The following is a 27,979-nucleotide window of genomic DNA, read 5'->3' as shown; positions in this document are numbered from 1 at the left end:
AAGGTTTGCAACCTGGCTGCCAAGTCAGGGTTTTATTATCCTTCTGGTTGAGGGTTGAAAACTCATGGAGCCCAGAGGACCTCGCACATCTTTATGGATTAGAGATTTTAGAAATTAGGCCCTTTGCCTCTCAGAGCCTGCCTTTCCCCTCAGGTGCCACCATGGAGTCCCTGCAGGTTCAGCAGGCACCCCATCTTTGTCTGACTTGAATGACCATAGGCTTGTGGACAGGGTTCCTTTCTTCGGAGTATGGGTGATGGGTATTAAATTCAATCCTTCCCTCCATCCCCACTCCTAAAACAACACTGGGGCTAGAAGAGTGGGTGGGAGTCACACCCTTCTATTACTGTTCTTTCTCCGTACCCTGCAGTGCACAGTTCCAGTTCTGGGCTGGGAGGGAGGGGGTTAGGGACTTGAGGTACCGAGTATTATAAGCTGTGGGGTGAACTACCCTGCTCCTCATCCATAGGAAGAGGGAAGTGGAAGGGCTGCTTGTTTTTTTCTCCTTTCACTACTCCCAGACCCCACTTTAATAAGGCCCCCATCTTTGCCTCCATCTTCAAGAGTCTAAAGTTGCTAGGAAAAAGGACTATTCCGAGTCAGGGGGTCGGAATTTTCTGGGTCCCCTTCTTTTCCTCACCCCTGTTTCAGTTTCTCCCTGGCAACCCTCCTATCTGCACCCTGAAAGTTAACTCCCCCTTTCTGGGCTGTCTCTACCTTCCTCCCCGTGCCCCCAAAGGGCCATTGTTCTGGTCAGCGTTTGGGGCGGGGTGGACAGAAGGGAGAAGACCTTGGGGCAGGAGTCCTGAACCACACTGAGGCCAGGGGAGTGAGGGCAGCCGGCATATCTCTCCTCTATCTCACCCTCCCCCCAGCCAACTGGCTCCCTGCCCCTGCCCCCGCCCCTTGACATCCCAGACTCCCTGGCTATTTAAACAGAGATGGGTGCCCCCATCGGCACGCTGTCCTTTGGCCACCCGACATCATGCCTCCCAAGAAGGATGTTCCCGTGAAGAAACCAGTGGGGCCCCCTGCTGCCCCCAAGCCTGCTGCTAAGCCTGCAGTAGGGCCCCCTCCATCCAGGGTTGAGCTACCATCACTTATCCCTGTAATCCTTGAGAAACCTGCGAAAATCCAGGAGCCCCCCATCGATCTCTCCAAAGTGGTGGTAAGTCCCTGAAAAGTGAGAAAAGAATGGAGGAGTGGGTACAACAGTGGGATATAGCCTAGGGGACTACGGGTATCTAAAAGGTAGGGAATCAGTAAGCACTGGATGATGGTGGGGGGTTTTCTTAGTACCCCCCGCCCCGGAAGCATCTAAGCTTAATGACTCTATTGTCTTTGTTGCCCTCTGCCTCTAACCGATAACATGTGTGTATATGTACATCACTTTCTCACTGTCCTGCTGGAGGCAGAGCCTGTAAGATGGGGAACATCTGGGTTCTGAGGACAGTTTCAAGGTGAAAGGGGGGAGCTGCTGCCTGCCTGTCTGACTATTCAATATGAAAAGCCACAGCTCTGAACCCCAGGAGGGAAGGCTGAAGAGGACAGACTTGTTAGACAATCACAGCTGGGGGCCAGGGGTAAATTTAGCCTTTGTTCAGCCCCCAGTTATGTGAGGGATGCAGGGCTCAGGGCAGTAGAGGGAGGGGAACAGGTGGCATGGGATTAACCCTGTTCCCAGGAAACCCTCCCCCCAATAATTCCTCCTCTTGGGATTCTCCCAAGTTCTGGAGCTGGGAATGGGACTGAGGTGGCTGGGTTCCCAGCCTGGTCCCTATGGGCCCCTCCCCCGAAGTGGCTGCCAGTTGGTCGGGAGGAGTGCTGGAGAGGGATTGAGTGAGTCCTGTCATCTCTCCTCACATGCTGTTCTCTTCCACAGATCGAGTTTAACAAGGACCAGCTGGAGGGTGAGGAGACGCCCCTGAGCCCAGTGTCCATCCCAAGTCCCCAGTCAGATCCTCTTTCTATTCCCCTACCTCTATTCCCGACCTTGAAACCTCCCACACTAGTGCTCCTTGTGTCCTCTCTTCTGCCCAGCTCAAAGCACACTGTTTCTGAATTTCCTTTCTCCTGGTGGTGATGGGAACCCCTTGTCAACACTGACCTCTCCTTACACTTCAGAGTTCAAGGAGGCCTTCGAGCTGTATGACCGAGTGGGGGATGGCAAGATCCAGTTCAGCCAGTGTGGGGACGTGATGAGGGCTCTGGGCCAGAACCCCACCAACGCCGAGGTGCTCAGGGTCTTGGGATACCCCAAGAGTGATGGTGAGGGCACCTGTGGGACCATGCGGGTTTTCAGTTTGGTGGTGGAGTGTTGGTAAGGTGATAAAGGATCCTGAGGTGGGTCCCAGGACTTTAAAAACTGTCAAACATAAGGGCAAAAAAATATCTGAATGTTGAACAGATGAAACCCTTCATGGTGGGGATGGGAGTTGGGTCCTAGGTGACACTGTAGTAACCTTTCCTTCACCTCTCTATCTCCAGAGCTGAAGTCTCGCCGTGTGGACTTTGAGACTTTCCTGCCCATGCTCCAGGCAGTCGCCAAGTTGCCGGACCGTGGCTCATACCAGGACTACCTGGAGGGGCTTCGGGTGTTTGACAAAGAGCAGAATGGCAAAGTCATGGGAGCTGAGCTCAGACATGTCCTCACCACCCTGGGTGAGGCAGGGACCAGAACTCCTGGGGGTGTTGAGAGGAGGGGATGAACTAAGAAGGTTAGCCAAGTAGGCAGAGCCAATGAGGGATTACTGTCCTGTGGGTCATGGGAAGGAGACTGAGAAGGTCAGAGCCTTAGGGACAGGATCTGAAGGTCTTCCCCCTTCAGTCTAGTGAGTGGGCTGCAGCTGCCTCCCAAAGGGGCAGAGGAAAGGGAACGAGGTGGGAAATCTGAGTTTCAGTCTTGGGAAGAGATGGCTGTACTCTATGATATGGTCTGTTTCTTAATCCTCTGGAATTCAGTTTCCTTGTCTATCAAAGCTTTCACCACCTATAACTGAGGTGAAATGGAAAGCAAGATTCAGAGACACACTCAAGGCATGCCCACTACAAAGAGGGAATTCTCTTGGGGGACTGTTGCTATGGGCAAGTCTCCAGGCTGGGAGAAGAGGAGGTACCACCAGAAGAAAGAGGCGTGGGTTGATGAGGGAGGGAAGGCAGGGGCTAAAACACTGTGTCTGGGCCCAGGAGAGAGGATGACTGAAGAGGAGGTGGAGTCTGTTTTGGCAGGACATGAGGACAGCAGTGGCTGCATCAACTACGAAGGTGAGGGGCCAGAGGAGCAGAAACGACTAGGGAGGAGGGAGGCAGGAGGCCCGAGGTATGTGGGTGGAGGCATCCTGGAGCCTGAATTATCTAAAGTAGATGGGTTATCATCAGGCCAGCTTCTGAAGCCCCTCTGGCCTCTTCTCTCTGCAGCCTTCCTGAAGCACATCCTAAGCGTCTGAGCAATGCAGGTAGGGCACTCTCACTGCGCCTTGAGAGGCAAGCCTCCTTCCTGTCCCTCTGCCTGCGTACAAAAGCAGGGAAGTGCATTTCCGTGTCTTGCTGCGCGACAGCGGCAGGATTTGGCAACGTTCATCTTTTTCCACAGGTGCAGGGGGGTCGGACGCTGGGCCCCCACCAGGCAAAAGCACGTTCCTGCCACTAGGAGGCTATTGTTTCAAAATAAAGAGACGTTTCCTCCCTTAGCTTCCGACTCTTGCTTTCTTTAGAGGTGGGGGAGGGAAAGGGAGGGCTCCTCTTCCCACCCGCACCCACCAATGCGACCTCCTCTGACTTTCTCGCTGCTCGGAGGAGCAGATTCCTTGCGCCCCATTCCACCTTGTTCTGCAGTTTCTGTGCCCCAGGTAGGGCTATTCTGGAGACTTGACCACCAGCTGGCCCCCGCCCACCTTATTACTAACATAGTAGCATCATCTGCATAAACCCGGGCCAGGATCCCCATTGGTTGGGTCAGCTGGGGTGACGTCATTAGGACGTACTAAGACTAGGGTTGGGCCAGGAACCGGAGCCATTACTGCAGGAAAAGGTCCCACAGAGCTGAGCGTCAAGATGGTGGGGCCTGGGGCCGAGAGGATGAGCGGGATTTGGGGCGAGAAGCGGGAAGCCGGGGAGAAGGGGCGGGGAGAAGGCAGAGAGTAGCGAGTAAATGAACCTGAGGCCCCCGAAGGTTGGAGGTGGGGTTGGAGTGTTTGGGATCCTACCCTGCTGGGAAGCGAGTCCCCAGCATGGAATAGGAGTTTGTGATTCAGAGTTTTGGGACTGGGACGGAAGCTGGGGGGATTGGAGTTATGATGCTGACCACTCTCGTCTTCTCTGGGCAGTGTGACTTCACCGAGGATCAGACCGCAGGTAGGTAATCTCTGACCTCTGTTGAGGTCATGTTAGGGAGAGGGACACTCCCTCTACCTCCTTCCCCCTCACCTGTCATCTCTTTAGCACCCCCAGGGGAATACCTGGTGGGTTCCCTTCTCCTTCCTTCTGGATCTTCCATTTTCTTTCTTCACTCTTTCTTCCTCCCTTCCCTTCTACTCTAGATCTGAGCCCCAAGCACTGGGTGAGTTTTAGGTGACGTGGGTGTGTTAAACAACTTGATCACTAATGCCTGCTGTGTGTGGGGCTTGGGGACGGTGTATTAAGCTGTTTGTGCTCCTCTGTTCCTTAATCAGCCACTTCTGCCTCTTTTCCTCCTGTGATAACTACCCTCTCCCTCAGCTTGTAATTGTGAAGGCTGTAAACAGCAGTGACGTTTTTTTGTGAAAGTGCAACAGGGGAGTTTGCTGAGGATACTTCTTTGTAGCAGTACCCTCTGAAATGACCCTGTACTGGAGAGGTGAGAAGTGGCAGGCTGGGATGACCCCAGTCCCAGGCCGCTGCTCCCACTTCCTTATAAGGACAGGGCCCAGACAGGGCGGTGGCGAATTCCTGCCCTGAGTCGTGTAATGAGGAGGCTGGGCAGGCTTGCTGCAGGCGGAGAGGGTATGTAAATGGCCGTTACCACTCTGCTAAGGGTTGAGGAAGGCCAGGTCTTTATGTGAGACACCTGAGTTGGGAGGAAGGGACACTGGATCCCTCTTAGAGGGCTTGGGTTTACAGTGTTGTAAATATCTGATTTCCTCAGCATGATCAAAGTTGAATGGGCAGTGGGGACTGTGGAGGAGGGTTTGGGTTAACACCTGTGTGTCCCATACTGATGTTTATCTGGATCCTCAGAGTTCAAGGAGGCCTTCCAGCTGTTTGACCGAACGGGGGATGGCAAGATCCTGTACAGTCAGTGTGGGGACGTGATGAGGGCCCTGGGCCAGAATCCCACCAACGCCGAGGTGCTCAAAGTCCTGGGGAACCCCAAGAGTGATGGTGAGGGTCCTTAAGAACAACTCCGCAGTGTGGTGGTGGGCCTGCAGTCTTCAAATAGCTTCCTTTTATCTTCCTAGGCCCCAAACACAAGCGGGTCTTGTCTGGCAAATCCCACAGATTTCTCCTGCCTGGAGTGGGAGCCCCTTAACCCTAGTCCTAAGAACACATATGACTTAGCTTCCACCTCCTTTTCGGCAGAGATGAACGTGAAGGTACTGGACTTTGAGCACTTCCTACCCATGCTGCAGACTGTGGCCAAGAACAAGGACCAGGGCACCTACGAGGACTATGTCGAAGGCCTTCGGGTGTTTGACAAGGAAGGGAACGGCACTGTCATGGGTGCTGAGATCCGGCACGTTCTCGTCACACTGGGTGAGGCTCTGCCCTTCCTTCTTGAGATGCCACTTGATAGACCTCAGTGTCACCCAACTCCAGAACACTCGCTCTTCCTTCCCCTCTGAAGGTGAGAAGATGACAGAGGAAGAAGTAGAGATGCTGGTGGCAGGGCATGAGGACAGCAATGGCTGTATCAACTATGAAGGTGAGGGACGAACCAGGGTCTCGGAGGAAGCAGCCATACGGGGCAGGTCATGCACAGCACTGAGGGCTTTCCCTGTCCCTGGATTCAGGCTCCTAAAAGTGCCAGGAGGCAAGGGGCAGGGCCCAGCCCAGCCCAGGAATGGGAGGCCAGAGGGGTGTGACAGGAAAGGAAGGGCTCATGTGGCCTGAAGGGTGGGGAAGGGATGGGAAGTAAAAATAAATGGATGTCCAGTCCCTCACTGCCTGACCCCTTCACCCCACGTCTATGTCTTGTCTTCACCATGAATGTCTCTTCCTTCCTGCAGCGTTTGTGAGGCATATCCTGTCGGGGTGACGGGCCCATGGGGCGGGTACGGCTCCTCCCAGCCCCCCTTCTCTAGTTGACCTCCCCAGTGTTTTCCTCCCCAGCCTTTGCTCTCTAGCCCCTGCCCTTCCCCTACTACCATCTGACTTCCTCCCGGCATGCCTCTGCATGGAGCTGACTGGGGAGGGGAGGGGTTCCTCAAAGAGGCAGACAGCCTGGGGGTGTGGCACCTCCTCCTCTCCTAGAACGGGCTCTGAGGTTTGGTTGGCTTCTGGGGTACTGGTGTCTGGGAACTCACACCAGCCTACCTACCCCTGTCTGGCTTCATGGTGATCCTTTAGCCCGGGATCACGTGGTTGGCAGGGGGGGTGGGTTGCCTGCCCCATCGTGCTGCTATAGGTCTTCTCTTCTTTCCGCTGGGCAGCTTGGAGGTACCCTAACCCAAAACTCTTGTCTCCTCCTCCCCCAGTGGCTGACAGTAGCTGTAGGTTTAGTTGGGAACTCTTCCGCCTCTGCTGTGTTCTTGCTGCTCAGGGTGGGGCAGGGGGAACTAACAGCTGGTGGGAGGGGAGCTGGGGGTCGAGAGTACTGGTTAGACTCAAGGTGGCCCCTCTGCAAACTGACCCCAAGGTTGGTTGTTGTGGGCACATTCCTTCTTACGCTGCCTTTGTGGTCTTGTGGTCTCCTGGCCCCTGGCGGACCCCTCCCCTTCGCCCTGCTTCCTGTTCACCCCCCTCTCCTTTCCACAGAGCTCGTCCGCATGGTGCTGAATGGCTGAGGATATTCCCAGTGTGCGTGGACACTGCACCTTCCTTGTGGGAGATTGTGTATGTAGCCCGGAGGCTTCTAGGTTCTCTTGTCACAGTATTTTCCCCAGATTCTCTTTCTTGGATGATGTCTGCCATCAGCATTCACCAAATAAACTTGTTCTCTGCTCTATGTGCGGTTCTGCTGTTCTTCCTGAGCAGGGTGAAAAGGAAGGCAGTCTGGGGTCAGTGGACCAGAGGTTGGGGGAAGCCAGCCAAGGGCCTGCAGGAGCCACTTTTGCCTCATTTAAGAGATGCTGGCTTTACTCATCGGTGCTACAAAGGCTACCTTGAGGCCAGAAATGCCTGTAGGACTAAGGTTGGCCACCCTTGTTCATCCCATGTGGGCTGAGTCCTCTCCTAGCCCTCCCTGGCATGGAAGGCCTTTTGTCAGGGAGCCCAGGAACTGTTTATTGGAGCGAAAGTCAGGCCATATTAGTACTGCCTGGGCCTGTCACTTCAGCGAGGCCCAGGGCCAACAATAACAAGCAGCTGAGATGCCTGCCTTCTCCCGCCTAATAAGGGAAGACGTGAAGCCACCACTTCTGAAAGGATAAATAGACAAAATTTCCAGGTTGTGAGTTGTCCTTCCAAGTCTTAAATGGCTATTTTTAGAGCAGGTGAGAGCCTCTCCCCAGCTCCTGCACAGTTGTTCAGCCTGACAGCTGTGCTGCCTTTGGCCCGCAGTGGAGAGAGGCCCGGTGTTGGCCGAGCGTCTCCCCAGCCCCGCCTAATGCTGCTGGAAGGACTCCCGGGGCGCCGCTCCAGCCCGACCCCCCTGCCTCACAGCCACGGGTAAGAGAACACAGAAGGCATCCACAAATGGAACCGAAAGCAAATTAATTTATAAAAAAAAAAAGGGAAAAGAAAGAAAAAAGAAAAAATTTACAGAAAATTTTGAACAAAAGAAAGGTGCCAAGACGCAGAGGAAGAGAAACACGGGGACACGAGGAACAAAGGGCCTGGTGGGAGGGACCAAGAATTGGTGGAAAGCCTTGGAATCACTGTTGTCTTCACATCAGGGATGAAGAGAGGAGAGCTGGTACTGGGGGCACTGGAATCTGGGGAGCAGAGCTGAGCCACGAGCTGCCATCAGGGGGTCGGCATGCCCCTAGGTTAGGCACCCCTACCCAGCTGCTGCCCCAAATCCCAGGGAATTCCCCGCTACCAGCCATGATGGGCATGGTGGGAGGAAGAGGGGACAGAGTGACCCACCACGTCATAAGAAGGAGGTGCTTAAGTGCTTTTTTGACAATTCCACGTTTTTAAAACTTCCCATTCTTTTAGTGCTCCCCTCTCCGCATCTTCTGGGAGCCAGAGCCCGGGGAGGAGGCCACAAAGCCCCACGTGCCCTTTCTTCCTCCACTACCTACCACAGGAGTCCCCAAGACATTTCCCCACCAAATAGACATACGCTGACATCAACTACGCAGGAGACTTTTAAAAACACAAAACTGACATTCAGAGGGAAGGGGGTCATTGGCTGAGCTTGGGTGGCCTAAACAGCAACACTGAGGAAGCAGTGGGAGAGAGGAGTGGGAATAAATGGGGCAGCCGAGGGGTGTGGGGAGCTGACTCAGTCACTAACGAGGGGCCGGAGGAGACAGAGCCTGCACCCTATTCTATCAGAGCTCTCCCCAGAACCTAGATACCCCTTTCCTAAAACTCACCTCCCTCCTCCAAAAAATGTAAAACTTGGATTTTTCTCACTGGTTGGAGGGCTTTTTAAAATCTCTACTTCCTTTTAAAGGGCTTTTTTTTTTCAATCCATAAAAAATGCAGTAGTTTTGTGGGGATGTACCCTTAACAGTGGTTAATTAGGACCTTGTAGAAACACCTTCGCCCAGCCCTTCCTTTGAGGGCAGTGTCCCCATCCTATCTTCTCTCCCAGACATTAGAAACATTTTTCCACAGAAGTCCTTGAATCATCCAATGTAAAAATGCCTGCCCCTGACAGGCACGGTGGGGGCTTTGGAGGGGCAGGAGGACTTTCCTTACGTAGTGATGAACTCTCCAGGCTGGGGAAGGGTCCCAGTGGTGGGGACGGGGCTGTTCCTGGAACCTTGATCTCCGTTGGGGGTGAGGAGGGAGAGAGATGTCGGGCTGGCTCCTCACTGTGGGGGTGGCACGGGGGTGACTGTGCCTGGGCTCGGGGCCGTGGGGTCTGGAGGCAGGGGGGTGCCTGGGTCTGTGGAGAGAAGAAAGCTGCGTCAGCTGAGTTGAGCAGGGGAGAGGTTCCAGACCCAGGCCACCAGATACGCAACCGGGCATGGCATGCAATGGACGGGAGATGAGACAGCACCCCCATGGACAACTTCCTTTTCCCAGAGTTCTCTCCCACCACACGCTGGGAAAACTGCTACACCCCAACTGTCCTCCTGCCCCCCAGGGAACTCTCTAAATGGGGCACTTGAGCGTGATGGGAACAAGCAAATGGGACGGCAATCATCATGCAAACAAGTAGCCATTTTTCCAGTTTACAACTGAGATGCTCTTGTGTCACAGGACTCCTCCGTGACCCACCAGTGAAAGGCCCCAGCGTCATCCCAGGGGGCAGCTGCCAGGCTGGGGAATGGTGGAGGACAGCCAGAGAGGCCCTTCCCTCCTGTATTCTAATTTTACCACAGCGTTCAAAAAAACGATCCTGGAAGCCATAGTACCCGAGCCCCTCGCCCACCTGCCCTCCAGTCCACCCCGTGGAGCCCTCTCCCGCCCCTTGCCCCCTCCAGGACCCTTCTCACCTGGCAGTGGGCTGGCACTGGGCAGGAGGTTGCCCTGAACAGCTGCCACAATGGCAGGGCTCTGGGCTGCGGCGGATCCGAGCCCCGGCCCAAGAGGCAAAGAAGATGGCATGGTGGTGGTCGCCGGCAGGTTAGGATGTAGAGGGTTCGCCATGGACACAGGCAGGTTAGGTGGGGGGAGAGTGGCCGGGGCAAACGGGAGATGGTGGTGATGCCCATGCAGGTTAGGAGGAGGGGGGAGGTTAATACTGATGGAGTCGGCTAGGCTACCAAATGGGATGATGGATGGAGCAGGAGGGGGAGGCGGCATGCCAAAAGGCAAACCCAAAGGAGCATTACCCGCCACGCCTGGGTGCCCGCTGCCTGGCACTGCCCCTGGCATCATTGAGGGAGGAGTTTGTTGGTTGGGGAACGGTGAGGGGCCTGGGAATGAAGAGGAGAGATGGAGAAGGTTGGAGGCATACAATCTCACTCACCAACTCACTCTCACAGTGAGGATAACCCAGTCACTCCTAGGCCACCTTCCCTTTTCCTGATACTAGAACTGAGTGATAAATCCTTGGAACAAAATTCCAAAAATCTGGCTCTGGGGAGGGAGCCCTGCTGACTTAGGGAATAGCCATGGTGAAGGAGGATCTGTAGAAACTGAGGTCAATCCTTATCTCCAGTCCTATCACACACTGCCTCTGAGGGGAACTGGAACGTGCCCCCGGAACCCTCCACTCAGCCAGAGTTCCAGAAGCCATCACTCACCATGGGGTCCAGGGGGGGGTACCCCTGGTGGGACGGCCCCAGGCTGGGGGGCGCCAGCTGGTGGCTGCTGCTGTGGCCCTACAGTTGACCCTGCCTGCCCAAGCTGTTCGGAGGGCCCCAAGCTTCCAGGAGGGGCCCCACTGCCCGCAGGAGCCGGGGCCACAGAGGCTGGAGCCATGGCCAAGCCATGGACAGTGGGTGGCCCAGCAGCGCCTGGTGGTGGGATAGGCTGGGAGCCCGGGGGCAGGGCTGGTGGTGGCTGCTGCTGCTGTTGGTGCATCTGCTGGAAGTGCTGCTGCCGGGCCCGCATCTCTGCGTACTTCAGCTGCTCCATGTGGAAGGCTTGTCTGTCGGCCAAGAGCTGCTGCCTCTGGTACTCCAGCTGCCAGGGCCAATGGAGAGCTGTCACCCGGGGGCAGGAAACCCCAAAGGCACACACCTTGCCCCCTGCTTTGTCTTCTGACAAGCCCAGCCTCCCATTCTGGTGATCCCCACACCAAACCTCAGCCTTGTGCTTGGCTTCTGCTGTTCTCGCCTCCCCTCCCCTCTCCACTTCCCCCCACCAGGTCTTCTGGCTGCCTGCATGGCTTCTCACTGCAGTGGACAAGTAGACTTAATCTGGTGGCAGCCCTTGTTCATTTTCAGCTCCAAAGCTTTGAATTTGTCATTACTTTCATCTGGAAACTGACCACCCACCCCCAACCAAGTTCCTCTAGTCAAATCATGTTCTTTCCCTCCTTCAAAACTGAAGAAAAACTCACAATTCCTAGGAAGCCCTCCCAAATCACCTCACTAGCCTCTGAGCTTTGGCCTCTATTCTGCTCTCACTCAGGGCTTTTATACTTGATTGGAAATCTCTTAATTTTCATTTGTCAGATACTTGAAGCATTAGCCAACTTTGCTGTCTCCATATTGGATATATGATATCTTCAATTGAGGAGTTCAGGATCAGAGTCCTTGTCTTCTACTTCTTTTATATCTTCTAAGAATCAAAAAGATTCGACACCATGTCCATCCTATTTCCTTTCCAACTTTAACCCCTGGATCTGAAGCCCTTACCCTCTCATCATGCCTTAAACCTGTTCAATCACTCAACAGTCACTCCACAGCAAGTCTACCGTGGACTAAGCACCCTTCAAGGACCTGGAGATGCAGCAAAGAACCAATAAGAACTTGACCCTGGGGCTGACATTCTGTGGGACCTCAGTCTCTAGGCTGTACCTGTGGGTCACTTGTCCCTAACCGCCCAGGCTGGCTCCTCCTTCCCTGGTCTGGGCTAGTCTGCTCCACTGTGATGCCATCAGCCTCAGGTTCTCTGTACTGCTCCCCTCGCCCTAAACTGCGGCCCAGCCCAGTGCCAAGATGGGGCCCCGCCAACCCCCAGGGCACTCGACTCACTGCTTCTCGCTCCCGGTCCATGATCGTCTCTAGCTCCTCAAAGTGCCGGAGTTTGATTTCCAACTTTTTCATCTGGGTCTCCACCAGCAGGGCCACCAGCGATTTGATCTTCCTCTCCTCAACAGCAGCCAAGTGCTAAGGAAGGAGGGGTGGGGTGGCCATCAGTGGGAGGACCCAGCTGAAGATGTTGGGCAACAGAGAAGGGTGGTGTGGGGGCTGACAGGCTTTAAGACAGAACTTGCTGTGGTCACAACCCAGAAAGTAGCACAGGCATGAGTGGTATTTTTTAAAGAACATGAAAAAAGAGAGGATATCAAAGGATAAGAAGAGGTCAAATAATTGAGAGGGTGAAAACAGGCCCAATCGGGACTTCCCTGGTGGTCTGGTGGTTAAGAATCCACCTTCCAATGCAGAGAAAGTGGGTTCGATCCTTGGTCAGGGAGTTAAGATCCCGTAGGTCATGGGGCAACTAAGCCCACATGCCCCAACTGCCATAACCAGAGCCCATGAGCTGCAATTACTGAAGCCCTCTCGCTCTAGAGCCTGTGCTCTGCAACGAGAGAAGCCCACATGCTGCAACGAAGACCCAGTGCAGCCAAATAAATAAATTAAATGTTTTACAAAAAAAAAAAACAGGCCTAATGATAAAGGCTTAAAAAAGATAAGAGAAGAGATGACCAAGTGTCCCTCTTAGGATCCAAAGGGGACAGGAGGCAGGCCAGCATTGTGTAAGGATGACAAGGCAGGCTTTCCTCCAGGTGCTGTGTGATGAGGAGCAGCACCTCCTTCCCTGGGTCTGAGGCCTTACCTTGGCCTTCACAGCGGCAGCAGCCAGGGCGGCGGCGGCGGCGGTGGAGAGGTTGCCCTCGCCAATGTCACGCTCCACCTTCGTCTTCCTTTCCCCCTCCGACTCCACCACTTCTTTCAGCACCTCCTCCTGCCCTTCCTTGGGCTCCTTCTCCTTCTCAGGATCCGCTGGGCCAGGAAAAGGGTCGTGAGCCCTAGAGCCTGGCTTCCTTTCTGAACCCCAACCACCATGTGAGGCTCACCTGTCGGGTCTCCATCACTCTTTTCTGACTCCTTCTCGCTATCGCCATCCTTCCCTTTCTCATCGTCCTTCTTGGGTGCCTCACTGGTCTTCTCCTTTGCTTCTTCCTCCACAGTCCCAACTCCTTCTCGAGGTTCCTGGAGTCCCAGAGAAAGGAAAAAGGGGAGTGTCAGGGTGCTGGTTCGCACACAGAGGGCCCAGACCAGGAGCTGAGTTTACACCTCTTACTCGGGAGGGGGCCTGGATCCAGGACGCAGCCCCATCCAAGCACAGCCCTCACCTGCCCAAGCTAAGTGGAGCCAGCTCCCCTTCCCCGGTCCACGCTGGACCCCTCTGCCTTCCCAGCCCGTGTCAATCCCGCTGTACCTTGGGTTCCTTCTTATCCTCTGTGGCCTGGCCCTCTGCCCGCGCTTCGTCAGTCCCACTCTCCTCTGGGTCCAGGGGAAGAGGAAACAGGAAATGTCTGACAGTTGGTCTACAACACTCTTCCAACTGCCCCTTCTAGCCAAGATCTTACTGACAGGACTAGTGGGGAGCCACGGTACCTAACGTAAAGCCCTGAGGAAAATGAACACCCCACCAACTCACCCCATTCGTCTCATGCTCTGAGGTCGGGTGGAGGCAGGGATGGTGTGGGGAGGCCAGGCGGCTGAGGCTGCTGGTAAAAAGGGAGGAATTGGGGAACACGGCAGGCCTTACCGATCCTCTCCGGCTCATCAGAGGTGGTCCCTGCGATGCCACTGCTTTCCAGACCAAAGGCTGGGTCTGCCTTGCCTGTCACTTTGGCGGCTTCTTCCACTTTCCTAACGTGGGCCTCCACCAAAGCTGTGGGTACCTCTTCCTTCATTTTGGAGAACTCTTCTGTAAGACCCAGAGAGGGGGAGGCTGGGAGCAGGCAGGTAGGCAGTTCTGGCACTCTCTGTGAGAGCTCCCTCACAAGCCCGGCTCTTCATTTCCGCCTGCGTGGAGCTGGACCATTGCCTGGGCTGATGCCAGCCGCAGACAAGGCCAGTAGGGCAGTGAACTTGAGGGGGTTGCACGGTCAGAGTACCCAGCCTTTCAAATGCAAACCAAGAGGGCTGGGAGCCCTGCGCGTTACCTAGGGCTGACTTCGCAGCAGCTGAGGCCACTCGAGGGTCGACGACAGAGGCCAGGAAGGCAACGGTGCTCATCACAGGGTTGCCTGACTGGCTGAAGGGGATAGGCTGGTAGGCCAGGGGGCCCAGGGAGGCCTCTGAGTCCTCCAGGTACGGGTCTTCGATGGGAAGCCGGAGAAAATGCAAGATGCATTCATCCTGTGTGCGGCTTCCCACGTGCTCTGACACTTTGTTCCAGTCATCTTTGTACATTTCCAGTGCCTGGTGGTGGTGGTGGAGACACAACCTCACTTACTCCAGTAACCACCTCCCTCAAAGGTGAGCATCCCCCACCCTGCTAAGCAGAGCTGCTTCAGAGCTCTCCGAGTTGTGATATTTATATACTCTGCCAGGCCCAAGGGGAATCTCCAAGTAGCACTTGGAAAGGACAAGGGGCTGACAAAATGGTCTCAGTCCCTGCCTGGCAGCTGGCCCCTGGGGGAGTATGCGATAGGAGCTGGGAAGGAGAAAGACAGGGCAAGATCACGCCCTCCCCACTCCCAAGTGTGGCCGGCACCGTGGCCACTTCCCTTTCACAGGACTGTCCTTCCCTGGCCCAGGTTACCTCCAGGAGCAGCAGGGTCTCCTGTTCTGTCCACTCTCGAGTGGCACTGGCTGCAGCTTTGCTCTGCAGGGGAAACACGGGTCAGCGGGAAGAGCCTGCAGCCTTGAGGAGCAAAGGAGCACCAACCCCAGGTGCCCGCGGCCCTGTACCTTGGAGGGGACGTTCTTCTTCGTGTACATGTCTGTGCGCAGCCCAAAGTTCTGCATGTCTGTCGGTTTCTCCTTGCCTTTGTCAGGGAAGTTGAGCATTTGCTGGGAAGCAGAGTTCTGCTATTTGTGGAAGGGAAAGAGAGAGGTGACTCCGAGTGACTGCCAGGAGCCAGGGGCAGACAGAGATAGAGGACAGACAGAAGGGGCTCCCTTCCCACAGCCAGGGACACCCCTGCGTGGACTTCCTCACTGCTGTAGCTCCTCTGCTCTCATGGCTCTTCTTCCCGGGCAGGGGCCCCCCAATAAAGGGGCAAAGAAGCAGCCCAGCGGGGTCTACACCCCACCTACCAGCTCTGGCTTGCCCTTAGCCGTCTCTGGCACCAGGTCATCCAGCTCTTTGCCCTTTCGCCCAGCCTTGGTATCAGCATCAACCTGGCGGCCCTGGGGGACAGAGCTTGGTGTCATGCAGGCTGGGCACAAAATGACCAGGCTGAGGCCCTGGAGGCCTCAAGACCAAATGCTGGGCAGCCCGAAGCTCGGGGGGCACTCATGCCACAGTTCCATATTCCCTGAATGATTAATTAGATCTGGAATTGGCATGATATCCATTTGTATTCACGTGTATCTTTATAGGTTCTCTTAGGAGCTGGACAAGTAGGTTCTAATCCTACATGTCTGACCCTGGGCAAGCCACATAACAATTTTTGTAATGTATGAAATGGAAATGGAAAAAAATGGAAGTGATAAAAATAATGAAGCAAATATGAAAAAAATGCTGGAAATGTGACAAGGTTAAAAAATCTCATGCAACTGAATTGTAAGCCATTTTTCTCTATCTGCTCCATCCCCTGCATTAGCCTGTCTGCTCCCCGAGGATAACAAGGATCTCTTCTCCCTCAGCAAGTCCTTGCAGTCTTAGGTACAAAGGCTGAGAGAGGGTGCTAAATACATGGGAGTGATTCCTGTGGCCCTCTGCATCCCATGGAAAAGGAAGAAGCCTCAAACACTCCTGAAACATTACCCTAAAAAACCAGAAAAAGAAAAGTCCAAAGAAGCCCCAGTTTGCCCAGTTCCACCCCGTCCCCGCAGCCCCTCACTCTACCTGCGGGGTCTTGGGCTGCAGCGGCACCAGCCCGGATGGTGTGTCCGCCAAGACGTGGAAGTGAGAGGTGGGCGGAGGCCCCATGGGAGTTGGTCGACTCTCGGCATCCACCTGGTAGTTAATGAGACCCCACTGTTCTAGGAAGGCATGGACCCTGTGAGGAGAGAGGCAGAGACTGGGTCACACACGAGGAGAGGGCTGGGGGCACCCTCTTCTCTGCTCCTTCTACCCCCTAGGAAATACGGCCTCCTCCCAGCTCCTACACACCAGAGACAGCCAAGTCTCCACCTGCACCAGGGCCTCTCTCCATATCCACCCATCAGCTTCCTGCATCTCTCACCAGATAGGCTCCTTCACTACAGACGTGCTCCTTCTTCCTCCCGCCACACTGCAGAGAGCGCCCTGCCACCCCCTAAGTCACCCTGACCCAAGCCTGAACTTGGCCTTTCTCTAGCAGTGTCTTTCCTGCTCATCCCCTATGCTCCTTGCCAGCAGCCTCTCTACTTCAGCCAAGAGGCATCTGTAAGCATTGTCCTTGGGCATCTGCCACCCCTCAGCTGCAGACCCACCTCATGATGGCACAGACATCACCCGCCAGGTTCCTGCGACAGGCAGTGGACGTGAGATACTCCTGGGGGTTCAGCCGGTAAGTATCAATCATGAAGTTCCGATAGGCCAGGTAGCTTAAAAGAGAGAGATATGAACGCTGAGAGGGCTGAGGGGTAGGGAAAATTGCTAAGAGAAGAACAACCTTCATGTGTGACAGAGAAGAATGCCTCATCCAACTCAGTACACACTGCGGGTCTCCTGTGTGCTAGACCTGAGGGGTTCAGACCCTTGACGGGATTTTTCGTTAAATGAGTTATCTCCTTGGCTGTGTGTGCTTGGGGATGTTTCATCCAACTTTTTTTTTTTTTGGCCATTCCACATGGCTTGCAGGATGTCAGTTCCCTGACCAGGAACTGAACCCAGGCCCTGGCAGTGAAAACCCAGAATCCTAACCATTAGGCTAACAGGGCACTCCCTCATCCAACATTTGGGAAAGAAATCAAAAAGAGAAAGTGCTCTTAATTCCAAAGGCAGATGTTAAAGGGAAGTCCTTAGGGGTGCCTCCACCTAGTTAGCAGGGCATAGCCTTAAGAATACATGTTTTGAAGGTGGAAAATCAAAACTAGGATTTGAACTAAGTTCAAATCCTAGTTCTACTATGATGGCCTTAAATTTTGGAAACTTAGTTACCTTAACTGTAAAATGAAGTGTCTGTTGAGAATAGAAAGGTCTGTAGAGATACAGAATAGCGCTGGGCACGCTGTACAAGCTCCAAAAATGGCAGCTATTGTGTGGCGTAACGTAAAGTTTGAGAACATGAGGCAGACTACAGGACTCAGACCCCAGCTTTATTACTCACGAGCTGTGTAACTTTAAGCAAGTGACTGACGCCCTCCACGCCTCAGTTTCCTTGTCAGTAAATTGAAGATAATAAGACCTACAGCTAAAGCTGATGTGAAGATTAAATTAGTCAAGGTATGTAGGATACTTAGGGTAATGCCTGGGAAATAAAAGGCACTCAATACATATATCGTCTGGTATTTTACACCCAGAGTGCAAAGCGTAAAGAGTTCTAGTTCTAACTCTGCCTGCAGATCAAGTTGAACTCATGTCATCTGTCACTACTGCCTCTGGAGAGAGCAAGGCTTCTTCATACACTGCTTTCCCCAGCAAGAGAAGGAGAAGAGAACCATACCAGGCCGTGGGGAAAGAAACATGGTGGAAGGGAAAGGGACCCCGGAGCAGGGAGATGGGGAGCTGAGGAATAGCTGGGAAGCCAATGAGTTTAGTCCTCAGGGTGCCTGGGCTCAGCACTAGCTCCCACCTGCCCACCCATATCTATCCTGGAACACTCCTAACCACAGAAAATCACCAAACTAAAGCCAGGCAGGTTTGGTCTGAGGAGGAGCCTCGAAGGACAGGAAGATGTCTGAGCCCCAGGCCCAGACTTTACAAAACACATCTCTCTATCCTTTAATTCACAGACTGGGTCTTAATAGTTCCTCTTCCCATTTTTTTTCTGTCAAAACCTACTCTATGGGATCAGTAATAGTCAGTTACACTTTAGCCAAAGAGATTACTTATGCTGGAGATATTTGCATTTTAGACAGCATAGGTAAGTATGGATGGAAAACTCTAAACCCTGTTAAAAGAAACAGAGGGAGGAAACACAGCTGAGCGCAGGGGGAAGCAGATACTTGTTTTGAACAGAAGAGCAAGTTTCACACAGCCCCCAGCAGATCCCAGAGGGCAGTGGTCACAGTGCTGGGCTGGAGCTGCCTGTGGGCAGACAGCATGTCTCTGTGAGCCTAGCACAGTGCCTGGCTCATGTAGGGAGCTCAAGAAGTGTCTGCCCAATTGGATCAGGAGGAGCCAATGGGGACAGGAGGAAGAGAACCACGAGCTAGAGTAGCTTACATTTCTGGAGTCTTGGACTTGTTCTTGCCATTGAAGAACTCAGGGAGAGCCCTCCGTTCGATGGCGTGAACACTGCAAGAGAAGCCAGGGTGCAATGAGAAGGCTCAAGTGGAGAGATGGGACCCCAAAGATGAGAGATGGGACCCCAAAGAGAGGAAACGTCTGGAAGAAGGGGCAGCAAGAAGGAATGGGAGGCCTGGGTCTGAGAACTAGACCAGGAGCTCCCCTACAGCTGAATTGTACCCCAGGTTTGCTGGCTGAGGAAGAGGGAACTTATTTGGAGGTGGGAGACGGAATATGCTGACCCATGGTCCAGGAAAATAACGCTTTAGTGAGGAGCTGGAGGATCGATACCTGTTGTAGTCAAACCAGGCAGCATAGCTCGGGATGATGATGTGGTGGGTCTGCTCAGTCACGTTGTCCTCATGCAGGTCTGGGTTCTTGGTCTGCTCCCCCTTGTTGCCCGTGCTGCTCTCGTCCTCATCCTATGAGTATGGAGGCTGCTGGACTCTCAGCATTCTCGTTTAGCCCTTAGCAACCCTCTGCTTCTCCCCTACCCTGGGAATGTGGGCACTAAAGATGGGATGGAACAGAACAGTTATGGGCCCTGGGATTCAAAAGGCTCAGAGTTTTGAGCAACAGTGAGAATGAGTTCTAGGGTGGGAAGAGTCTGGGCACTGGAAAGTTCTGGGTGAAAGCACAGGGCAGAATCACAGGGAGAGGTAGGGGCCCTCTAAACTGGCTCTACCTTGCCCGTGGTCTCCATGCTTTCGTCCTCTTGTTCATCTGAAAGAGAGAGACAGCAAGATAGAAGGTTGGTGCTGCCTGAGGGTCCGGAGAACAAGTGCACTTTTGGAAAGGCCCTGGCAGGCCAGGGGCAGGGGTCGGCCTCCCGCCCCCGCCTCTAGGCTCTGATTGCCTTGCCCCGAGCGCCCCATCTTACCCAGGTCAGTCATGGTGCCTCCTTTGACTGGGGCTGACTCCGAGTCCTTCTTAGTGTTGACTGCCAGGGGAGAGAGTCATTTTAACAGACAGGTTCTGTCTAAATCAAGCCCTCGCCTCTTCACTGTGAACAGTTCCAGAGAGCTCACTTTCTCCCAAAGCTTGCTCCATCTGATTACAAAATGTAATAGCTTGCTCCAGTCACAATCATTCTAGAGCTTGAAACTTTTTCCCCTTCCCCCATCAAAGATTCATTTTACTCAACCTTTTTCTTATAAAGAAGCATCTTCTACTCTACGAACATTCATCAATCACTCTTGTCTTTAATTGCCCCTTATCTCCATCTAGAAGTCTATAAGTTTCTTCTGGACTGACACAGTCTGACCAAATCATTCTGTAGAGGAGTGGCTGGATCTTAAACATTTTTGAAAGCAGAGGACATTTTCCTCCACTGAATTCATACACAGAAGCTCACCCGAGAAAACACAGAGAGGAGAGCTGCTCTGATGGAAGAAGGGGTGAAAGCTGGAACTCCTCTCTCAGTGGCCTTCCCACCCTACTCCTGAAACCCACTCCTGGATGTCTGTGGAATACAGACATAAAGCAGTACTGCAGAACAGTAGTCTCCAAAGTGGGGATGCAAAAGGGGGTTCACTGGAATATAGGCCGAGAATATGAGAACCTCTATTTTTTAATCTTATCCTCTACATTTTCCTAATTTTACATAACGTATGTGTTTTATAATGTTCCTAAAAGTAGTGGTGAACACTACATGTGTATAATTTGTGCTCAAGTGTATCTTACTGACATTGAAAGTGAAAGTTGCTCAGTCATGTCTGACTCTTTTCAACCCCATGGACTGTAGTCCATGAAATTCTCTAGGCCAGAATACTAGACTGGATAGCCTTTCCCTTCTCCAGGGGAATCTTCCCAACCCAGGGACTGAACCAAGGTCTGTTGCATTGCAGGTGGATTCTTTACCAGCTGAGCCACAGGGAAGCCCAAAAATACTGGAGAGGGTAGCCTATCCCTTCGCCAGTGGATCTTCCCGACCCAGGAATCAAACCAGGGTCTCCTGCATTGCAGGCAGATTCTTTACCAACTGAGCTATCAGGTGGTAATAAAAAAAAGTTTGGAGACAGCATGGTCCACAACTCAGACATGGAAATGAAGTTAGAGGACTGTCTGTGGTGATGACAATGACTTCAATAATCAGCTAAGGTGAAGGGTAAGAGTCTCTATACCTGGAGCTGGGCCTGGCCCATACCTGTCTTGGGCAATGTCACCTCTTCCACATTGGGGACCGGTGAGGGTTCATCCATGTCCTTTGTCAGGTCTTCTTGCTCCTCCTCTCTGTGGCCTCGCTTTGACTTGGTGTAAGGTGTTGAAGGACTGCAGAGGAAAGAGAGTGAAAGTGAATCCAGGCATCCTTGGACAAGGAATGCCTGGAAGGTGAGTTCAATAGAAAGGAAGCAAGAAAAACTCCCAAAGGGACTGTGAGGTACCATGTGATAAACGTAAGTAACACTGTGTATGGTGCACACGACAGTTGTTAGCAGAGTAAATCCTGGGCTTCCCTGCTGGTCCAATGGTTTAAGAATCCACCTGCCAATGCAGGAGACACGGGTTTAATCCTTGGGCCGGGAAGATCCCACATGACACGGAGCAACTAAACTCCTGCAACACAACTACTAAGCCTGTGCTCTAGAGCCTGGGAGCCTCAACTACTGAAGTCTCTGTGCTCTAGAGTCCATGCTCTGCAACAAGAGAAGCCACCTCAGTGAGAAGCGTGCTCATCACAATTCAGAGTAGCTCCTGCTGGTCACAACTAGAAAAAAGCCCATGCAACAATGAAGACCCAACACAGCGAAAAAAATAAAAAAATAAAAAAAAAATTAAAAAGAGAGTAAATCCTGAGGGTTCTCAGAACAAGGAAAAAGAATTTTTTTACTTATTTTTCTATTTCTTTAATTTACTATCTACATGAGACAAAAGACGTTTACCAAATGCACTTTGATAATCACTTCACAATGTACGTAAACCAAATCATGATGTATTCCTTAAACTTCTACAGGGCTGTATGTCAGCTACACTGCAATAAAACTGCAAGGAAGGGACTTCCCTGGTGGTCCAGTGGTTAAGAATCCACCTTCCAATGCAGGGAAGTGGGCTCGATCCCTGCTCCAGGAACTAAGATCCCACATGTGGCAGGGCAACTAAGCCCATGCCACAAATACTAAGCCTGAATGCCCTAGAGCTCGTGTGCCGTAACTAGAGAGCCCACGAGCTGCAAGGAAGATCTTGAGCAACCTCGAGCACTGCAACCAAGACCAGATGCAGCCAAAAATAAATTAATTAAGAAAAACAACTGCAAGGAAGAAAAAAGGGAGAGAAAACCCGACAGCAGAACTGAGCAAAGAAGAAACTGATCACTACAAAGTAAGTGGAAGAGGCGAAGACCTTTCATCTGCAGATTAAGCTCTCTTTGAGTGGCCAAGACCGGAAGTAGACACTGGATAGCTAAAGATCTCCTCTTCCCTTGTAGGCCAGCGCCTGGTAGTTATGGGAGGGGATTAGTCCTTCCTTCCTTAACCAGGGAATGGACAGAGCAGTGAAGGCAGGGGCCGGTTAGGGGCTGGCCTACCCTTTCTTAGCATTCTTCTTCTTGGCTTCTGGGGTTGGTGAAGGTGAGGGGGAGCGCTTCCTCTTCTTATAGTTCCCCCCCTTCTTGTCCCGTCGGTCTGAATCTGGGCTGTTCACCTGCCCGTTGAAGAATTGGGGCAGATGTCAGCCAACAATCTCCAGCGAAGATTGTTCTGAGACTTGTACTAAGGGCTCAGGAGAAACGAAAAAGAGTTTTCACCTCATCTGTCAGCGTCTTGGCTGAAATCTTCTTTCGGCGGGAGACAGGGTTTTTGTCATCATTTACTTCGTAGTCTTCCTCATTCATCCACTCATTGAAGGTGTCTGTGTCCAGAATCCATTTTGCATGAACCTGAAGTACAAAGGCAGACTGTCCTGGGGAGAGGCCTGGAAGCCTTCGTTCTGTCTGGGGACCCTTAACAGAGGAACCCAAGGGCCCAGGAGCCTCTTTGTTCACCTCCAAGAGCGGTCTGGCCCCAGTATTCTTCTTGGGGGAGGGAGGGCGGACAAGGAAAGCTCACCTTCCTAGGTTTCTCAGGAGTTGGAGCGTCTTCCACAGACGCTTCAATTTCACTGGCTGGGATCCATGTGTCATAACTGCCATGGGAAATTGAGCGTGAAGCACAATCAATGGGATAGAGTTGTGGAAAAATAAAGGGCAAACCTTTTACTTTTTCCATTTACAAAAAATATCGGGTTGTTGGGTTAATTTTTGTATGGTTTGTTGGGTATGATTGTTTTTTCCAATTAATATTGGGATTCTTTTCACTATATAGTAATAAAAATGATTATAAAACGTTTCAAAAATATAAAGAAATCATCCTAACACAAGCACTGTGACATTCAATATATGTTTTCTCCAGTAACTTTTTTCTACAATTTTTTCCCCTATTATTTTGTTTTTACATAATGGCAATGATACTACATGTCATTTTACACCCTACTTTTTGCAATACCTACTTATAAATTATGTACGGTATTTCTATCACTTTAAATAAAGTAAAATAGCCCACTGACTAGATGCATAAATTTGCTGAAACATTTCCCCACTGTTAGATGTTTAGATTATTTCTAATGTTTACTTACCAAAACTCATACTAGGATAACCATCTCACACACAAAGCCCCAATCCTTTTGGCCTAAGCTTTGTCCAGTAAGCCCAAACTTCCCACAGGACAGACAAGAGGGTTCCCATAACAGGTGGGAGAACAAACTAACAGAGCGAAAAACAACCCTCAAAAAGTGCCTTCTTGCTTTACTAGATGTTCTAGGGCTTTTCAGTCTGGCTCTTGTACTTAAACTTGTCCCCAGATCCCATTCTCACCTGTCAGGATAGTAGCCCCAGTGCAGAAGAACCTGCTTGTCTCTCTTCATGACTGGCCGTACCCATTCCTCTGAGGACAGAGACAGAGCAGGGTGAGACATGAGCTAAAAGGGTATATATACAAAAGAACTCTGTATACAACACCTGCTGCAGCAGGGCACTTGGGAATACGAACAAGGGTGGTAAGAAGATTCAGGGTTCTAAGGAGGGAGGAGCCCAGGCACTGCACAGCTATTGAGTGGTCCTCCATCTCCCAGTCCAAGCCATCCACTGCAGTGACCAAGAAAACCCAGGTCTCACCTTCCTCCAGGTTCCCTGGAACGGGATACACAACGTGGGAGGCACTGTTCTTATCCTCAGTGACCGTTCCCTGGATGACATAAAGAGAAGCAGGGAAGTGTGGTCCTCTTTGAATTAGTCATGAATGTAAATAAACCAAAGTAAGATTTAACCACAGATCTGCCTTCATAATCATATGGTATCAGAATGGTAAGAAAGTTGGTTTGCATTCTCTAAATACACATCGGCTGAGTGGCAGAGAGAAACGGCTGGGACTTTGCTAATAATGGCGAAAAATCAAAGAATTTTAAATTGCTACAGATAAACCTCTGAATAGATAATCTGTTACACATGGGAAATGAACAGTCAAGTTTATGTCCCTGTATGTCCCAATGACAGCTGCTTGTTATTACAGAGTTCCAGAGAGCAAAGATCTCATTGATCTCAAATCAGGCAATCTCTAGCTCAGGGGAATAGATGCTTTTCCCCTCAGGCCTATGCAGTCTCTAGGAACAGTGATCTAAACCTGCCAAGAATGGGAATGGGAGAAACAGAAACAGAGGCTTAAAGCTTTAATTCTAATATTCTTCCAAATAGGTAGGGCTACCGTGGGGCTGCTTATTGTATGCAAAACATCAGAAAAAGAGTCATGGAGTTTCTAAAACCTCTCCTGACCCACCCACTCACCTGATGTCTCTTGATAATGTCTTTTAATTTCCCTAGCAGTTTGGGTTCAATTTCTGGGCACAGAAAAATGTTAGGTCGAGACAGGCAATTATTCTGTGGGGAGAAGAAATAAGTGGGATGAGATTACAGGGAAGGGGTGTTTGGGATTCTCATCCAGGGAAGGGAGATAAGTGGGGGAGTTCTTGACTATTACCTGCACCAAGGACTTCTCAATGGTCATGAACATTTCCACATTGCGGTCCATGCGTGATGGATTCTGGAAATCGTAACGCCGCCTTATAAAGAAGCAATAATCTAGTGAGTGGTATAGTTCAAGTCTGGGGACGAGGTTAGCATATATGATTATTTTAACATGGGAGATTAGGAGGCAATTTTGCCTTCAGCTGTGCCAAAATCGCCTGGGATCTGGGGTTCACTGATCTCAACTTCACAAATCACTTTGTACTTAGTCTGAAAGGACAAAGAAAGGCTTGAGATGTCAACCTAAGAATCCCTTTTCCTCTATAATACACACACTGACACACATACTCATATTCACTCATTCTTAGAGACTCTTGGCTCTGACTCCCAGCCACTTTTCTGACCTAGCAGGTCAGGTCTGCTGATCTAGCAAAATAAAAGACTTGCAAGAATGTCTACCCTCTCCCACCCCACAAAGACCCCAGGGAATCATAAAGGGGGATTTCCTTTAAACTAAATGTAAGAAGTACAGAGAGAAGAAAAGGCATCTCACCATCCCTGGTCACTCTTGAATTTGTAGGCAGCTGCAAGTATGTGGCACAGGGAGCCTCCTGCTTTGAAATCTAGGAAACATTTGATCTACAAAATTGAGACAGGGAAGAAGTATGTGACAGTTACATCCTAAATTCTCTTATGATTTAACAATCCTTTCACAAAATCTTATGCTGAACTGATCTCCCTCTCAAAGCTGGAATTCTTTAACCTCTGTGCCATTCTATCTTGTAGCCTAGAAGAGGGGAGAGAAAGAAACCAATATTCACAAAGCCCCACTCTGTCCCTTGCTGGATTCCCTTTACTGGGTTACCTCGTTAATCATTACAGGTTATACCTACAAGGTAGGTATATTAATCCCATCGAGAGATAAAGGAACCAAGACTCAAAAGGCATAAATGGCTTGTCCAAGATGACAGAGACACCAACTGGCAGAGCCAGGATTTGAACACAAGAGTGTGCAAATCCAAATCTCACATGTTTTCACCATGCCATTAGTTTCATGACTGAGTTTCGATACTCTGAGATAACCTGTTGCAAGAACTATTACTAGGACAAAGGGGATGGTAAACTGAGGGCTCTGCCAAGCCAGTAACACCCCAACCAGGGAAAGGGATGGTAGGAAGTCACCCAAACCTCAAAAACTAGAAGATTTATAAAAACACAAAAGACAACTCCTTCTCAGATTTGCCCCCTTGCTTTTTCGCACTCACCGGCAGTTTAGTGAGCGGTGCATTGCTGACATGTTTGCCAAAAACTTCTTCCTGAAATTGTAGCAACTGTACAACCAGGCTAGACAGGGACTTGTTGGTGGGTGGTTCGGCTTGTATATACTGGGGAAACAGGGAAAAGGAGAGAAAAACAGACCCCAAATCAATTTTCCACCGTCTCCCTTATTTCTTCCCCAGGAGCTCTGGAAGCATCTGGGATAGAAATAGTGTCTTCTTCCCCCACATGCCTAATCTCTTAGAAAGAAAATGGCAGAAGGAAGCCCTGAGGTGCCCCTCACCAAGAAGATGACATTCAGCAGCTGCCTACTACCAGTACCAGTCTTGGGTGCTGGCGGTATAGGCAGCTTCCTACTCTCCCTCAACTACACCCTAAAAATGGAGTTGCAGGATCCCAATCTTTAGCCAATGGCACCGAGTTGTAAAACTGTGAAGATTCATAGGGATCAGGTCACAGAAGCAACATCTGGAATGCTCTAAGGGAGACAGCAGTCTACTTCTTTGAGTAATGGTGTGGAAGGTCAAGATTCCCCCTATAATACAGCCTGATAAGAAAGGTGCAAAGAAGCAATATAGGGCGCATGTCTTCACATGCCCTCCTAGAAGGGAAAAAAGACAGCTACTGCCCAGCCAGGTGGGAAATAGCAAGCCAGTATCTACCCTTCTTGAGGAAATTGTATTGAACGCAGGCAAGCCTGGGCCTTCTTAAATATTTCCATATTATGCGACCTAGCATCCTAGCCTTCAGTTCTCATGTAAAACTGTGCGAAGAGGCTAACTTTACCTTTTGATCCCCTTCCTCAACCCCGACCATAGAAAAAAGTGCACCTTTTGGTGGGAGGTGTAAAGAGATCCTTGAAAGAAAAGATAAATGACAAAGAGCTAAGAGCTTGACAGCTGAACTAGGTCACAGGCTGTCAACCCCCCCAGGGCCAGACACTAAGCCCCTAGACTGATCTCCTGTCCAAAAGGTCAAAGGTAGATGCCTGGGAGCCAGAGCCTCACGCTGGTGTAGAGACAAGCCACAGACCCAGCAGCTGTTGGTCAAGCTCTGAAACCCAGAGAGACCTCTGAGAACAGAGCCAGACTCATAACCAGGATCAGAGGGGCGTTCTCCACCGGCCCATCACACTTCTGACAGGTTGCAGGGCTGAGCAGGAAGAACTGGGGAGCTGAAGGAAAGTCTGAGAACCTCTTATTGGGGGCAATGAGAAGGAAGAGACGCAGAGAAAAGAGACTCCAGAGAAAAGCCCTACACAGAGATGTTCCTTTCAACCAGGCCTAAAGACAAAGACATCACCAGGAAGAGGTCTGGTATAAGACAGGTAAGGTTTGAACCCTTTGTTCACTACCTTATTATCTCCTGTTATGGGATGGGGGACTCCAGACACAAACTGCATCCTAGTCTCTGAACCCCAAACCCAAGGCAATGCAAGGCCAGGTGGTGGGGTGATTTCATTGTGAAGTTGAGCAATGGTTTTAGAAGGGGTAGCTGCCCAGGAACTCCTATACCCTGACTCCCAAAGAGGTTCTGTTATCCCTTGTACGGAGATGGGGGGCGGGCGGTAGACAGGTGATCCCGGGGCGGGGGCCTTTTTCAGGCTGGTGAGCAATCGAGGGCCTGCTCTGGGGCTGTTTATCCTCCGGCTTTCATCATCTTTCTCTGAACATACACAAAGCACCGGCGAGGCCTCAGCCCTGCTGGTACCTGGCTCCGTGGGGAGCTCTGGCGGGCACCGTGGCGGGCACGCTCGGGTGTGTGTGTGGGGTACATTCGGCACCCGTCCACCCCCGACCGTCTCTCCCGGAAAAGCCCGGAAGGCGATGGCTTATGGAGGGTGGGCAGCTGGCACCGGGACCCGCCGGGCCAGTGGAGAAAAACAAGGGGCAGAGGGCGCAGTACTGGGGGCGGGGGCTGGAACCAGAGGCGGGGGTGAGGGGGGTGGTTGTTAAAAGAGTCTGGGGGAGGGGCGCGGGGCGGCGGAGGGCGCGCTGGGGCCGCTCCGGGGGCCGCGGGGGAGGGGCCGCGGGCCGCGGGAGGGTGGGCAGGGGCTGGGGGTGGGGGGAGCCGCGGGGCCTCGGTCCCTTTGTCCCGCCCCCGGCCCCCGCGCGGCCCTGCCCGCGTACCTTCTTGTAGTTCTTGCCGAGCCACAGCCGCACGTTGTCGAACTGGGTCACGGTGTCCGCGGCCTCGTAGTACTTCACGTTGGGGCCGCCGTCCTTCTTCCGCACCGCCATCTTCTCGGGCTCGGGCCCCGCCGCCGCCCGCCCCGCTCAG

The 27,979-nt window shown here is 52.0% G+C and overlaps 3 protein-coding genes across 14 annotated transcripts; 2 read left to right on the top strand and 1 right to left on the bottom strand.

The window, feature by feature from the left end:
• The first annotated feature begins 812 nt into the window (after positions 1 to 812).
• On the top strand, positions 813 to 3,689 carry MYL6B (myosin light chain 6B). Its single transcript, XM_086400630.1, has 7 exons — positions 813 to 1,168; positions 1,883 to 1,910; positions 2,125 to 2,268; positions 2,488 to 2,661; positions 3,187 to 3,264; positions 3,418 to 3,455; positions 3,593 to 3,689. Exons 1-6 carry the CDS (start codon positions 986 to 988, stop codon positions 3,444 to 3,446), a joined length of 636 nt encoding a protein of 211 aa, XP_086256756.1. The 5' UTR covers positions 813 to 985; the 3' UTR covers positions 3,447 to 3,455; positions 3,593 to 3,689.
• Positions 3,690 to 4,010: 321 nt separating this feature from the next.
• On the top strand, positions 4,011 to 7,141 carry MYL6 (myosin light chain 6). Its single transcript, XM_086400640.1, has 6 exons — positions 4,011 to 4,056; positions 4,326 to 4,353; positions 5,215 to 5,358; positions 5,557 to 5,730; positions 5,822 to 5,899; positions 6,952 to 7,141. The coding sequence occupies exons 1-6, from the start codon at positions 4,054 to 4,056 to the stop codon at positions 6,978 to 6,980; spliced, it is 456 nt and encodes a 151-aa protein (XP_086256766.1). The 5' UTR covers positions 4,011 to 4,053; the 3' UTR covers positions 6,981 to 7,141.
• Positions 7,142 to 7,831: 690 nt separating this feature from the next.
• Positions 7,832 to 27,951, bottom strand: SMARCC2 (SWI/SNF related BAF chromatin remodeling complex subunit C2). Of its 12 annotated transcripts, none has more exons than XM_086400600.1 (30): positions 27,829 to 27,951; positions 25,687 to 25,806; positions 24,975 to 25,060; positions 24,435 to 24,516; positions 24,242 to 24,334; positions 23,576 to 23,645; positions 23,276 to 23,345; positions 22,473 to 22,548; positions 22,172 to 22,303; positions 21,953 to 22,068; positions 20,576 to 20,700; positions 19,310 to 19,369; positions 19,115 to 19,152; positions 18,721 to 18,851; positions 18,367 to 18,438; positions 16,470 to 16,583; positions 15,901 to 16,054; positions 15,147 to 15,239; positions 14,799 to 14,918; positions 14,650 to 14,712; positions 14,048 to 14,306; positions 13,648 to 13,809; positions 13,315 to 13,379; positions 12,950 to 13,085; positions 12,709 to 12,875; positions 11,901 to 12,035; positions 10,503 to 10,884; positions 10,089 to 10,172; positions 9,750 to 9,815; positions 7,832 to 9,196 (listed from the first exon to the last, which is right to left on the bottom strand). In XM_086400600.1, the coding sequence occupies exons 1-30, from the start codon at positions 27,937 to 27,939 to the stop codon at positions 9,120 to 9,122; spliced, it is 3,459 nt and encodes a 1,152-aa protein (XP_086256726.1). In that variant the 5' UTR covers positions 27,940 to 27,951; the 3' UTR covers positions 7,832 to 9,119. The 12 variants fall into 12 exon arrangements, with proteins under 12 accessions (XP_086256726.1, XP_086256727.1, XP_086256721.1 ...); XM_086400601.1 differs by having other exon boundaries at positions 14,799 to 14,915; XM_086400595.1 differs by having other exon boundaries at positions 9,750 to 10,172.
• Between the last annotated feature and the right edge of the window lie 28 nt (positions 27,952 to 27,979).

The sequence above is a fragment of the Bos grunniens genome, chromosome 5, assembly GCF_055505025.1.
Source record: "Bos grunniens cultivar Pamir isolate PY7600 chromosome 5, Bosgru_T2T1.0, whole genome shotgun sequence".
In the NCBI taxonomy this organism is placed as follows: domain Eukaryota; kingdom Metazoa; phylum Chordata; class Mammalia; order Artiodactyla; family Bovidae; genus Bos; species Bos grunniens.
Note: the sequence above shows the minus strand (reverse complement) of the source record. Positions and strands in the feature narration are given on the sequence as shown.

Bases quoted from the DNA above. Each gene is read 5' to 3' on its own strand.
- MYL6B (XM_086400630.1), top strand. From the start codon at position 986: ATGCCTCCCAAGAAGGATGTTCCCGTGAAGAAACCAGTGGGGCCCCCT. The intron at 1,169-1,882 runs GTAAGTCCCTGA...TCTCTTCCACAG, and splicing joins TCGATCTCTCCAAAGTGGTG to ATCGAGTTTAACAAGGACCA. The intron at 3,265-3,417 runs GTGAGGGGCCAG...TTCTCTCTGCAG, and splicing joins TGGCTGCATCAACTACGAAG to CCTTCCTGAAGCACATCCTA.
- MYL6 (XM_086400640.1), top strand. The intron at 5,359-5,556 runs GTGAGGGTCCTT...CCTTTTCGGCAG, and splicing joins GGGGAACCCCAAGAGTGATG to AGATGAACGTGAAGGTACTG. The intron at 5,900-6,951 runs GTGAGGGACGAA...TCCTTTCCACAG, and splicing joins TGGCTGTATCAACTATGAAG to AGCTCGTCCGCATGGTGCTG.
- SMARCC2 (XM_086400595.1), bottom strand. From the start codon at position 27,939: ATGGCGGTGCGGAAGAAGGACGGCGGCCCCAACGTGAAGTACTACGAG. The intron at 18,439-18,720 runs GTATCGATCCTC...CTTCTCTTGCAG, and splicing joins GCCTGGTTTGACTACAACAG to TGTTCACGCCATCGAACGGA. The intron at 10,885-11,900 runs GTGAGTCGAGTG...TGGCCCTGGCAG, and splicing joins TGGACCGGGAGCGAGAAGCA to CTGGAGTACCAGAGGCAGCA.